Source organism: Pipistrellus hanaki (genome assembly GCF_964339955.1).
Source record: "Pipistrellus hanaki genome assembly, chromosome: 1".
Classification (NCBI taxonomy): Eukaryota; Metazoa; Chordata; class Mammalia; order Chiroptera; family Vespertilionidae; genus Pipistrellus; species Pipistrellus hanaki.
The window spans coordinates 88,360,824-88,375,305 of record NC_140503.1 but is presented as its reverse complement, the minus strand read 5'-3'; the positions used below and the strand labels follow the sequence as shown (position 1 = coordinate 88,375,305).

General features: G+C 38.6%; 1 protein-coding gene across 10 annotated transcripts in view; it reads left to right on the top strand.

Moving 5' to 3' along the window:
* LOC311618171 (ankyrin repeat domain-containing protein 26-like) overlaps positions 1–14,482 on the top strand; it is a 91,424-nt gene that overhangs the window by 62,131 nt on the left and 14,811 nt on the right. For 9 of the 10 annotated variants that reach the window (XM_084875509.1, XM_084875511.1, XM_084875510.1 and 6 more), the window contains 4 exons: positions 2,931–3,043; positions 5,041–5,170; positions 11,343–11,633; positions 12,572–12,786. In XM_084875509.1, the coding sequence (XP_084731635.1) occupies positions 2,931–3,043; positions 5,041–5,170; positions 11,343–11,633; positions 12,572–12,786 (749 nt within the window). The remainder of the gene's footprint in view (positions 1–2,930; positions 3,044–5,040; positions 5,171–11,342; positions 11,634–12,571; positions 12,787–14,482) is intronic. The other variant, XR_014794251.1, reaches the window with a different exon arrangement.

Sequence of the window (14,482 nt, the reverse complement as noted above, 5' to 3'; positions counted from 1 at the left end):
AAAACTTCCATAGATCAGATCTCTATAGAATAGGAAATTATCCTATTCTAGAGGTCCAGTGCACGAATGTGTGCACCAGTGGGGTCCCTCGGCCTAGCCTGTGGGATCAGGCCGAAACCGGCTCTTCAACATCCCTCAAGGAGTCCTGGATTGAGAGAGGGTACAGGCCAGGCAAGGGACCCCACCAGTGAATGGTTGGGCCAGGGAGGGATGTGGGAGGTTGGACAGCTGGGAAGGGACAGTGGGAGGGCTCCAGGGCATGGCTGGCCCATCTTGCTGTCCTGATTGGCTGGACCCCAGCAGCAAGCTAACCTTCTGGTTGAAGCATCTGCCTCCTTGTGGTCAATACACATCATAGCTAGTGGTTGAGTCACCTTAGGATATCATTAGCATTTTGATTGGTTGAACGGATGACCGAATGACCGGACAGTTAGTTAGCATATTAGGCTTTTATTATATACTAGATTTGTGCACCAGTGGGGTCCCTCAGCCTAGCCTGCACCCTCTCACAACCCAGAACCCTTCAGGGGATGTCGGGAGATCAAGCTGAAACCAGCAGTCCTACATCCCCCAAGGGATGTAGTAGTGTGCCAAGTGGCAGGCGGCTGGGGAGCAGCTCGAGCTGGCCTGGGCACCGTGCCACTCCTACTCATCCAGGACCCGTTGCGCCTGCTGCTGCCACCATTTGGTAAGCTTGCTGAGTGGCACTTCCACTGTCGGAGTACACTGACCACCAGGGGGCAGCTCCTGCATTGAGTGTCTGCACCCTAGTGGTCAGTATGCATCATAGCAACCAGTCAAATGGTCAACCAGTCAAACGGTTGACCAGTCAAACGGTTGACCAGTCACTTAGGGTTTTATATATATAGATCCTATATAATAAAGAGCTAATATGCAAATGATCGTCACGCTATCACACCATAATGGCTCAGATACTCGACATTGGGGAGGGAGAAATGGGGACCAGCCAGGCACAAATGAGCTTGTGAGAGAGTAATGGGACCAGTCAGGCTGCAGCCTGGGAGAATGCCTGTGGTCCTGGGCACCAGTGGCTGCAGCTGCAACCCGGGTGAAACCACCTCCCTACTGGGCTGCAGCTGGCCCAGGCGAAGCCAGCGCATGTCCTGGGTGCCTGTGGTTGGCCAGAGAGAGGGAGGCCCAGGTCCTAGGTGCCTGCAACAGGTTGGAGGAGGGAATCCTGGGTCCCATGTGCAGGGCAAGGCAGAGGCAGTTAAGGGCAATCAGACTAGCAGGGGAGTAGTTAGGGGTGATCAGGCAGGGAGGCAGAGATAGTTAGGGGCAATCAGGCAGGCAGGCAGGTGAGCAATTAGGAGCCAGGAGTCCCTGATTGTGAGAGGAATTCGGACATCCCTAGATGGATCCTGGATTGGAGAGGGTGCAGGCCGGGCTGAGGGATTCCCCTTCACCCCCATGCACAAATTTCATGTGCTGGGCCTCTAGAGGAATAATAAAAAGCTAATATGCAAATTGTCTCCACGACCAGGAGTGCAACTGGGAATTCAATCAGGTGGTGGGACCTCCCTGCCAACTGCCTATGGCCCCTTCCCAAGCTGGCCCTGGCCCTTATCACCCCCCTACTTCCCCACCCCCCACCCCCGACCATGATTGAGGGTCAGCTGGCACCTTCAGTGCCTACCCTTTTCTGGCCCTGCCCTCGATCTGCCCCTCCGCCCCTATTAGGGAATATGGTTTGAAGTGTTGTGGTTTAAGAACTCAGAGAGAACTTTTAAAAAAGTATTAGAGTTAAGACCTATATACATCAGGGTTACAGTTGAGAAACAAATTGGGGTTAGAGAAGTAGAGAGAGGGTGTGTGTAATCATTGTTATCAATTACTCCTGAGAAGTAAGGCAGAATACAGGAGTAAAGAAAAAGATGACCCTTAAATTTTTTAGTGCAATTATGGGATTGAAAATCGTATTCTTATGTAAAAGAAGAGAATAAGTATTAAAAATATGAATATGCAGCCGAAACCGGTTTGGCTCAGTGGATAGAGCGTCAGCCTGTGGACTGAAAGGTCCCAGGTTTGATTCCAGTCAAGGGCATGTACCTTGGTTGTGGGCACATCCCCAGTAGAGGGTGTATAAGAGGCAGCTGATCTATGACTCTCTCTCATCGATGTTTCTAACTCTCTATCCCTCTCTCTTCCTCTCTGTAAAAAATCAATAAAAATTAAAAAAATATATGAAGCTTGCATTATATATTTTAACATTCTATAATGCAAGATGGAGCTTGCATTATAGAATATTAGAGTTTAAGGAAAAGGGAGAACAGGATGGTAGAAAAAGCTACAAGAATCAAGTAAAAGTAATGTTTTTGTAAAATATAGACAAGACAAACTTTATTTAAAGAGAAATGTGTTTAATAGAAAAGGAGAAATTGAAACCTCTGGAAGAAAGTTTACAGAAAATGAGAGTCTTTAGCTCATCCTAAAGTCAGATTGTCATTATAAAGAAATGGAAACTGCATGGGAATTTTTCAAAGATTGTCTTAGTAAGATGGGACTTAATAGAACCTAGAATATCTTGAACTATTGATGTAAATGTTTCTAAGCATCTTTAGAAACTAAAAGGTCAAATCTTTTTTAAGACTTAGTATTTTATATGTAAAAACATCTGTTTTAACAAATACTGGCAATTTAAATTCCAGAAAAAAAGTAATGAAAATATGAAGTCAATATATATATATATATATATATATATATATAGAGAGAGAGAGAGAGAGAGAGAGAGAGAGAGAGAGAGACAGAGAGAGAGAGAGAGAGAGTTTTAAGTGTACCTTATTGGCATCAGGTTTATAAACCTGTTTATACATATTATTCATGAACTCATGAGAAATCGTATTTTTAAGAAAGAAGAGTGAGTATCTAGATTTAAAAAAGTTAATTTTCTTCAAAAATGTTTTTCCAAGTCTCAGGATGAAAAGGAACAGTTAAAGAAACATATTGAGTTAAAACAGTCTTTGGAATATAGCTTGGATCAAGAAATGAAGAAAAATTATCAATTAGAAAAAGAGATTACCAGGTAAGATTTTAATATTTCAGAACATTCCTACCATTCATTAATATTCAACTGTCATTTTACTATTAAATCCAAAATACAAATTTATATTCTCTCTGTAATTTTTATGATTAAACAAATTACCCTATTTAAAAATTTACTTAAGAAACTCAGAGCACAATCTGAAATTTTTTTTTTATATATATATTTTATTGATTTTTCACAGAGAGGAAGAGAGAGGGATAGAGAGTTAGAAACATCGATGAGAGAGAATCATCGATCAGTTGCCTCTTGCACACCCCCTACTGGGGATGTGCCCGCAACCAAGGTACATGCCCTTGCCCGGAATCGAACCCGGGACCTTTCAGTCCACAGACCGACGCTTTATCCACTGAGCCAAACCGGTCCCGGCCTGAAATTGTTTTGAGTGCCAAAATATTGTATTTAGTCTTTACTGATTCCTAAAGGTAATGAGGATACCTTTTGCATATCCTATCAATCGCACTTTTCAAGTCTACCTTGAATTTTTATTTCTGCAAGATATCTTTGCTTTCTGTGGTAATCTTTCCTTTGTTTAGGAGTGTGCTTTCCTTCAGCATTCAAATAATTTAATATCTAAAAAACTATCTCTGTCATTGCTTAACAACATCAAACATCCTGATTTGGCTTACGTTTCTCCATTTTTAGTGGTAAAATATATCACATATACAAAAATGTATATATGACTTTTAAAAGTTGCATAATCATGTTTTTATCACTCATAAAAAAAGAAAAATAGGCCCTGGCCAGGTGCTCAGTTAGTAGGAGCTTTGTCCCATGCACCAAAAGGTTACAGGTTAGATTGTGGGTCAGGACACATGCCTAGATTGCGGGTTTAATTCCCAGTCAGGATATAAATAGGAGGCAACTAATGGATGTTTCTCTTGCTTGTTTTTCCTCTTTCTCTGTAAAAATCAATAAAAACATCCTTGAGTGAAGATTAAATTAATAATAATAGCAATAATAATAATAATAATGGTTTTTCCCAGTGTCTGGGAAGTCCCCACATGGCTTCCTTCCTGTTTATTTGCTGAGCAATTTACTCTCATTCTCATCAGAGTTTTTCCTCTTTTAACTGTCTTTCTGTACAGTTGTTTTGTATATCTTTTATTTTGTTAAGATTTTGCTAGCAAGTATCTCTTCCTAAATCAGTCTTGAGCCTGGCCGGTATTGCTCAGTGATTGAGCCTCGACCTTTGAACCAGGAGGTCATGGTTTGATGGCATGTTCAATCCCCAGTGTGGGGTGTGCAGAAAGCAGCCAATCAATGATTCTTTCTCATCATTGATGTTTCTATCTCTATCTCCCTCTCCCTCCCTTTTTGAAATCAATAACATATATATATATATATATATATATATATATATATATATATATGAAAAAGTTGATGGCTTTTAAAATCTTTATTTAAAAAAAGTCTGTTGAAGAGACTGTTACATATTATCTCTGATTTCCTTTCTTCTAAAGCCCTGCCCCTTTCCAAATTTCCCTTCAACTCAGACTTCAAATATTTTTCTTTCCTGCTTCTCTTTTTTATTTTGAATGACCTTGATGTTTTTTGTTGGTACTTTTCTTCATTTCTTCTTGTTGTTAGTAGATATCAAAAGGTATTTTCATGTCTTTTCAAACATTCATATGTAATTATGCTTTTCTATTTCACCTTGGATAGTGATTTCTGGTTTCTAGTTGATATTTAATAATAGGTTAATGTTTTATTTAATATACTAAAATTAATATTAATAACTTATTTATAAGAATGCTATGTAGTTACAATATTAACTCTTTATCATATGTCATGATTTTTTTTTCATGTTATTTATGTAATAATATAATTTAGTAGTATAGTTTCAAACAATATTAGATTGGAACAAATGAAAGAACATAATTTATAGATTTATATGACAGAACATAATATCTGTTTAAATAATTATTAAATATGTATCCTTAAAGAATTTGACTTACTCATTTTGTACATTTCTGCAGATTTAAGAAACTCTTAAAAATTACAAAAAGGAAGTTAAATGAATATGAAAATGAAGAGCTTAGTTTCCCTGGAGATTTAAAACCAAATCAAATTGAAATGGATATTCAGATTAATATATTAAAACATAAGGTAATTTTTAATCAGTTTTGGGGCCACAAATCAACTAAGTTGGGGAAATATTTATCACTTGTTGCTTTGAGCAGTGAAATATAGATTTTCCTATTAATTTTATAGACTTGATATCAGTGAAAAAGCAGCTTTTTTTCCTGATCACTTTACTATAAAAAGGACATACTGTTAATTCTCCTATCTTGAAACCTGATAAGAAGTATACCATTTCATTACAGGTCCCCAGGCACCAACACCAAATAAATAAAAAAATTTGGGGGGGCGGGGTAACAGCTTTATTGAGATATAATGCACATACCATGCAGTTCACTCATTTAAAATGTACAATGTAGTGGCTTTTTCTATATTCAAAGAGTTATACAATGATCATCACAATCAATATTAGAACATTTTCATCACCCTAAAAAGTAACGCTTTGCCCTTTAGCAACCACCCTGTGCAGGGTGTCTGTCCACTTTCTCCTCTTCCGAGCCCTAGGGAATCACTACTGTACTTTTAGTCTCTATAGATTTGTCTATTCTGCACATTTCCTGTCAATGAGATCACACAATATGTGGTCCTTCCTGACTGCCTCTTTTATTTAGCATAATGTTTTTAAGATACATCTATTTTATAACATGTATTATCAGTACTTCATTTCTGTTTATTGCTGAAGTGACCACATTTTTCTGTGTATTCATCATTTGATGGATCTTTTTGTTACCACTTTTTGGCATTGTTAATAATGCTGCTATAAACATCCATGCCCAAGATTTTATGTGAACATATATTTTCATTCTCTTAGGAATATAATTATAAATGGAATTGCCGGATCATATCTTTAACCTTTTGAGGCACAGCCACTTTGTTTTTCAAAGTGGCTGACCATTTTACATTTTCATATGCAGTGTATGAGAGTTCCAATTCCTCCACATTCTTGCCAACACTGTCATTGCCTGTCTTGATTGTTGCCATCCTGGTGGGTGTGAAGTGGCATCTTCTTATGGTTTTGATTTGTAATTTTCTAGTGGCTAATAATAATGCTGACCATTTTTTTCTTGTGCTTATTATCATATATCTTCTTTGAAGAACTGTCTATTCAATTCCTTTGCCTGATTTTAATTGGATTTTTTATTATTAAATTGTAGGAGTTCTTCATATATCCTAGATACAAATTCCTTGTTAGATAAAGGATTTTCAAATATTCCTTCCATTCAGTAGCTCATCTTTTCACTTTCTTGATGGTATTTATTAAAGCACAGAAGTTTTTGATTTTGAAGTCCAGTTAATCTATTTTTGTCTTTTGGTTTCACAACTAAGGAAGACATCCAAATCCAGTTATGAAGATATACACCTATGTTTCCTTCTGAGAGTTTTGTAGTTTTAGCATTTACATTTTGAGTTCATTTTTATGTATGATGGTATGAGTTAGATGTCTAATTTTATTATTTAGCTTGTGAATATCCAGTTGTCCCAGTACAATTTGTTAAAAAGACTATTCATGTCTTATTTACTTGTTTGGCACCCTTGTTGAAAAAGCACTAGGTGATAATGTGAGGGTTAATTTTTGAATTATCCCTTCTAATTCATTGATGTATAAGTCTGTCATTTTGCACATTACCAGTTGTTTTATCTATAATAATAAAAGCATGATATGCTAATTACACTAGATCTTCTGGGGTGGTGGTGGGGGCAAAGGCAGCCTCCATGGCAGCGGGGGCTGAGCCCCTTGCATGAATTTCGTGCATCAGGCTTCTAGTATAATAATAAAAAGTCAGTGTAGTGGAATGTTTTTAACTCTACTTTTGTGAAGATTTTTTTCTTCTTGAAAAAGCCTGTGGCCAACTTATGTTTTGCTGACTCTGTGATGTGATGAAAAAGTAGGCTTACAAAGATAATATCCATTTCTTTTTTCTCCATGCAAAAGTTTAATCTCTAACCCAGTGCCTCCCACTTCACTCCCATTTCCATTAAAATCCTGGTAACAGGATCTTCTGACTGGATGGAAAGGGGCCACAAGCTAACCTGACTAGCTCAAGAAAGGCCTGCATGGTGGCCTTGTAAACTCAGAAAGCTAAAGTAACTACAAACAATAGTCTGAAATTAAAACCTTTTAATTAAAAGTCTATGCTGGGTAGTCATATCTTAGGCTGGTATCTTTCCTGACAAGGATCAATTTTGATCTTAACTGAGCCCAATTTCTCTTTGCATCTAAATAACGTATCTTTGATATGTCAGGGTAACTTGTAACTTCCCTTGTGGTGGAGACCACAAATTATCTCATTATTATTGTTATTGTGTTAATTGTTGTCTGTTAACTGTCCTGTATGCACCTATGTAAAAGAAGCTTGTGTCTGTTATTTTACTTTTTACCCAATCCCAGAGGTCCTCCCCACTCTTTGATTTCTTCTGCCACCCTATTCTATCTTCAATGGATTACATGTAATCCAGTTATGTCTCCAACTTTTATGGTAATTTATAAAAATAGGTGAAAACTTACCATTCTCAGGAGCATTGTCTCAATGGGTTGAGATTCTGCTTCCTGGCAGTTGTCAACAGTTTGGCTCAAACAAATTCACAAAAAATATTTACAGGTTTGAATGTTTCTTATGTTAATATGACTTAGTCATTTATTTCACTACTAGGGGCCCAGGGCACAAACCCGTGCACCTTGAACGAAACTGTGGGCTGCGAGACTGCGGTGGGCACAGGGGCAGGTTTCAGCCCATCTTCTGTGCTTCTGCCTGGCCCCTCCTGCCACAGCCCCCGGTCTCCTGTCTGCCCGCAGCTCCGCTCTCACTGCCGCTTCTCCCATGCACTGACGGCACCGGCCATGCTCACACCCACTGATGGCATGGAGGGATTGGGGCTGGTGCCAGCAGTGGGTGCATGTGGTGGCTGCTGCCCCGATCGCCCCTCAGGAGCAGGGAAAGGTGAAGAAGCCCTCAGGGGCAATGGGGGCCAGTAGCCACCACTCATATCTACTTATAGCACCAAGTGATCGGGACTGGCGCCAGGCATTGGCAGTGGGTGTGAGCAGTGACTCCAGTGCCAGCTGCAGATACCAGCAGGGCCGGCGCCGGCAGCAGGTGCAAGCGGCAGCTGCTGGTCCTGATTGCCCCTTAGGAGCAGGGGGAGGTAGAGAAGTTCTAAGGGGCAATGGGGGCCGGCAGCCACTGCTCACACCCACTGATGGCCCAAGCCATTAGGGCCGATGCCAGGTGCCGGCAACAGGGGTGAGCAGGACCAGCACTGGCAGCAGGTGTGAACACTGAGTAGGACCATGGTGCACAAGAGTGAAGAATTTTCAGTAACCATCAGAGGCTCACCCCAATGATAGCAGCCAGCACCCCACCTTGGTCTGCCTGCTGCTAATGCCTGTCATGTTCCATGTGCACCCTCTGGTGGTCACTGCATGCCATAGCGACAGGTTCAGTTGTTCTGCCATTTGTTCTATTTGCATATTAACTTTTTATTATATAGGATGTTTAATTCTTTATCAGTAGACTCATTGATAGATTTTACCACCTAGGGAGGAGAAGATTAAAATCTGGACTGTTACCTTTCCTCTTTGGAAATCTCTCAATTTGAAATGTCAAAATTTTAAAGCAAATTTGTGTCCCGTAACATAAAGATGAGGTGTTCTTACCTTCCAATACAGATAAGCTTAAAGTACGGTAGAGAAGAAATTGTATTTAAATGGTGCCAAAAACCACTGCATTTGTTTTACTACTGAGATTTAAAATGATTTCATAATGTTGTCTGTTTCCTCACTGAGGAGAGGAAAACTTAGCCCTGAACATAGAGTGATTCTCCGTGGGCCGTGGCTGTTCTCTCTGAGCTCTTTGTTCTGTCCTTTTCATAAGAAGTGACCTGTGCTTGCAGCTCTTTTCTAAGCCTGCTTCCTCCCTGTGGAACATCTAACTCCCACAATCTGTCTTTATAATCTTGGTCTCTATTAGTCCAAGCTAGCAAGCAGGGTTTTGCTACTACCGTTCTCTTAGAAGCTTTGAGTTTCCTGTGAATTTTATTGGGGTTCATGCCATTAGAAAGGCCACTCTCACAAATGGTTTTCAGATGTGTTGAGCTTCCTGGAGGACAGTGCCTTTAAAATTCTTACGTTCTGAAAATCCTTAGAGGAATTTGAGGCACCATGTAAATCTCTCTGAGATCTTAGGGTTTTATAGTCTTGCTTAGTTATCCTTAGATTGTTTTCCAGGAAGTACCCTGGATTTGATGTTAGCCCAGAAGCCATTTGTTTATTTTAAAATTATTTGACAATTGGACATGTGGAAGAACCTATAAATGGGAAGTGGATATTTGAAACCGTAAGTCCTGGTTCTTTTATATTTAACTACGGTAGTAGCCCTGCGCACGAATCCGTGAGCCAGTAGCTCTCGGCTGCCCTCCTGTAACTCTCCCCACCCCTTTGTTCTCCCCACCCTCCCTCATAGTTTGCTGCCCTGCACCCTCCTGTAGCTTTTCCTTTCCACTTGTAGTTTGCTGCCCCACCCTCCTGCAGATCCATGATCTGGTCATTACTCGTTGGTTGTTACGCCTCAAGGAATAATGGATAATTAGCATATTTCTCTCTTATTATATAGGATAGTCTTTCTTTAGCTTATTTTTCTCATTGATTTCTCTGTCAGCTGCTTCATGGTGAGAATCCCTATCATCCTTGTTTCAATGTCATTTTGTTCACTTGCCTAGAAGCCCCTGCTGTCAGCCTCTTCAGGGGCCATCAGGCCTCCACTCGCCGTTTCTTGGAGGCCCTTTGGTTTTCATTCTCATGCTTCTCTCCATCATCTCAGGTTCCACCCACCTCCTGTTCCAAGGGACTCCCACATGTGTGTGGTGTTTTTTTTTTATCTTTTAGTGTTAACACTCTATTTTTAATGTCAGTATCAGTGCCAGTTATTGATTGCTGCTAAATAAAACACCTCCAAAGCTAGTAGCTCAAAACAGCATTAATTTTGTTCACAAATCTGCAGTGAGGCCAGGTTCAGTAAGGCCAGCTCATTTCCTTTCCACTTGCCATCAGCTGGGATGACTTGAAGCTGGGAACTGGAATCATTAAGGCTTGTTTATTCACCGGTCTGTCAGGTGCAATAGGCTTCTTGCTGGGACATTTGCTTGGGCAGGCTCAGCTGGACACCTATACGAGGACTGGCTATGTGGCCTGGGCTGCTTCGTGCTTGACAGCACAAAGGGTGAGCTTCCCTAAAAAGAGAGAGTCAGTTGGAAGCTGTATCACCAGACATAGCAGTCACACAGCAGTAGCCACCCTATTCTGTTCACTAGAAACTGTTAGTACAAAAGCCAGCACCTATTTCATGGATTAGTGCCAAAGAATTTGTAGATGTGTTTTAGAAACTCCACAACATTCACCTTGTCTGATTAAATAATCACCATAGCTAAAGGAAGTAGTTTTCCTTTAATTTCCAGCAAGTTTTTGTTGTTGTTTAGTGTGTTCTCTTATTTTGTAGAAAATAACAATTTCAAGATAGCACTACTAAACTAAGCCTTTTTGTTGTTATTTTTCTTAAAAATGTATGTTCATCTCACTAAACTTTTATAGTGGAAGATGTGATTTCTGTTTAAACCTGGTAATCATTTCTTCTTGGAATGCAATTTAAATTAGCATCAAACATATATAATAACTTAATCAGTAAAGAAATTAAAATAAATTAATTATCATCAAACATTGGTAATTCAGTCCATGATATTAGAATCTATATTTATGAGATTCATTAATTATAGTCTTATTTTGAAAGTCTTATTTGGGGAGGCATTTATTTATTCACATTTAAATATCTCAATATGATGTCCCTAAAACTTCTTTAAAAAGTATGGATAATTAATATTGGGGAAGAGATAAAAGGCTTTCTACTAAGAGGTGACTTATAGTCATTATGGGGAGGAAAGACATGAAACAGTCATAGAAAAAAGAGTATAAATTCAAGTGTACACATTGTGTGGCAGAAATGACAGTAATTATATTTTTGTGACTCCTGATGGTTTTAACTTTGGTCTTGATCCTGAATAATTCAGAATTCCACATTTTAAGACTCTATTACAGTACAGATAACATTTGATTGCAACTGAATTTATTTCAAAATTTGATACTGGTGTTGAGTTAGACTATTCTTAGTCTACACCTTCATAACCAAACTATATTATTTTATTCATGCAGAATGATGATCTTACAGCAAAACTGGAAAGTGCATCTTCAAAGTGTATACGTCTGGATGAAAAAAATAAATTTCTTCAACAGGAGTTATTATCTATGAAAGCAATACAAAAAAAATGTGAAAAGCTAGAGAATGAAAAAAAGAAGTGGAAACAAGAAGTACTAAACCTCAATAGACTTATGGAAATGAATGTTGTAGAATTTGGTGAAGTAGAACAGTATAAACGGAAGATTGAAGAAAGAGCAAGACAGGATGTAGTAGAAAAATTAAAAGAAGTCAATCTATTTTTACAGGTTAATTTATTGATCTTAATATGCTTTAATTCATTTCACTGTAAATTACATTGTATGTATTTTCCTACTTCCCTTAATAGCAGTTTGTTTTGTAGATTTCTGGAAGGAAGGTGGCTTTTGTTTCTCCTTCCAATATTTCCATTTTTATCATTATCACCAAATCAGTTTTTCAGAATGATTTTTATTAAAGGATCATTTTATTTTTAAGACCAATGAATGTAAAATAAGACTATTAGGAAGAAAATTTTTAAAAAGTAATTTAAAAATTATAGCATTTTCTATATCATAAAAGCCTAAGCGACCATTATGGCAGAACAACCAGAATGACCAGTCGCTATGATGCGAACTGATCACCAGGGGGCAGATGCTCAACACAGGAGCTGCCACCGGTGGTCAGTGTGCTCCCACAGGGGGAGTGCCACTCAGCCAGAAGCCAGGCTCATGACTGGCGAGCACAGTAGTAGTGGCAGGAACCTCTCCCGCCTCTGCCACTGAGCTAAAGAGCAGCGAGCTGAGCAGTAAGGAGCAGCGAGAAAGCAGGTAGTAAGGAGCAAGGGGGTCCCAGACTGCAGGAGGGATGTCTGCCAATGGGTTCTAGACTGAGAGAGAGCGTAGGCCAGGCTGAAGGGACTCCCCGCTCCAGCGCACTAATTTCATGCACTAGGCCTCTAGTTATATTGTTCAATTTTTAAAATTTTAAATTGATTCTATTAGTCTTGAATTATTTAAATGTATGAGTATTATTTAAAGAGAGGTAAGACTTTATTTTTATAATGTAGATTTAGCTTTGTTAACATTGATAATAAATTTTTTAAACTTCAGCTTTTTTTTCATGTTTAAAGATGCTCCCTTAATCATTGACTCAAAATGAAAGGAAACAAATATAACTATTCAGATTATATTTCTTTTATAAATATATATTCTTCTTATTGCTCTAGACACAAGCAGCATCTCAAGAAAATCTAGAGCAGTTAAGAGAGAATCATAATACTTCAATAAGAAGTCAGTTGGAACTCAGAATTAAAGATCTGGAATATGAACTCTTCAAAATGAAAACGTCTCAAGATTCTAAAGAAATAGATTTGGGAAAATATAAGCAACTGTACCTAGAAGAATTAGAAGGTAGAAAATCATTGGCAAATCAACTAAACAAGTAAGTCAAAACACAGGTGTGAAAGACAAAGGACAGATCAGAGAATATAAATTTACCTCAATTAGTTTCTAAAGCATAATTTTTATCAAACCAGGTTCATGAGATTAGTAGAATGTGGAAACTAATTAAGTAATATAATTTTGGAAAATGTTACTGAATGAACTTATCCTTCAAATCTTTGATCAGAACAGTTTGCATCTCTCCATCATTTTTTATATGTTTTTTCCCCTTAATATTTTCATGTAACTAACCTGATCTACTAGTCTTTAAGCTAAGTGCTTTGAAGGTTTTATAATTTAGACAGCAATATTATTATAAAATTGTCAGAATTCCCCTAAATAGAAATATTAACAAGTTTAACTATATTTTTTAAGTTAATAACTTAAACCCAAACGGTTAAGTACCAGACACATTCTGGCACTTGGTAAATTTACTTTCTTGATTGTGATCTTTGTTATTATCACTAAAGGGCACCTTGAGAAAACTATCCTTACTTAGAGATATATGTGATAAAAGGGAAAGATTAGCATAGGGGTGAAGGGCAGTATAATTGACAAAGGCTAAAAGTATTAAGGTGGTCTTGTCTGAGGGGGATGTGGAAGACAAAGGGCAAATCCCACCTCTAATGCCTTGATAACGGTGTTATAAGCTGCTTGCCCCCAAAGCTGTTTTCATTCATTGTGATCACCAGCTAGGCCAGTGGTTCCCAACTGTTTTGGAGCCATGTCCCACCTAAGCATCTCTGAAATCCCCCCTCCCACTGTGACATATAATTCTTATTATTCAAAATTTTAACTCGTATTCACGTAGAGGAAGCCTAAAAGGCTATTAATTTGATCCAAACAAGCTTCCAAAGAACATGGCATCCATGAAAGAAAAATAAAAGAATGAAAGGACATTTTTTAAGTATTGAGGAAGAAATCACTAAGAAATTGTTAAAAATAATAATATGAAGTGATATGAAAAAATAGCAAATAAAGTTTTAAAATATACAAGTAGAGAACTGAAATGCATACATATGTCAATGTATAATTATTTACTACATATGAGGCCCCTGGAACCCTAAGAAATGCAAAAATTCACTGTTAATAATTCATTCTCGAATTGCCCCCCTAGGGGCATGTGCCCCAGGTTGGGAACCACTGAGCTTGGCTATCTTGTTCTGCCTTAGAGGTTGTTGCTCTAAATCACATGTGTCAAACACAAGGCCCGCGGGCCAAATCCAGCCCGCCAGGCCTTGCAATGTGGCCCGCACCGCGCTGTCATCACTGCACTCCGCTGTCAGTTTATGACATTGTCAGTTTATGACTGTTCAGTAAACCATTCGGCCCGCGATTTAGGCTGGATTTTAGATTTTGGCCCCTTCTCTGATTGAGTTCGACACCCCTACTCTAAATTATGCCTTGGCAAAATGGTTAAAATCTCCAAGATAATGAGTGTATTGTACAAGGGTGATGAAAGCAAATGCTTGACAGTGTCTTAGAGAGGGGTGTTTTTTAAATCTCTAAATTGGTTCACTAACTATGTCCAAGGACATCTTTGAGAATCTTCTGAGTATAGCCCTTCCAAAAGGCAGCATGTATTATTTGATAAGCCATTTACATCACTAACAGTAATTTCTCCTCTGCACTTTAGATTACTTGTTAGTTAGAAACTCCCATTCCATACAGATACTTCTTTAGAACAATTTAGAACC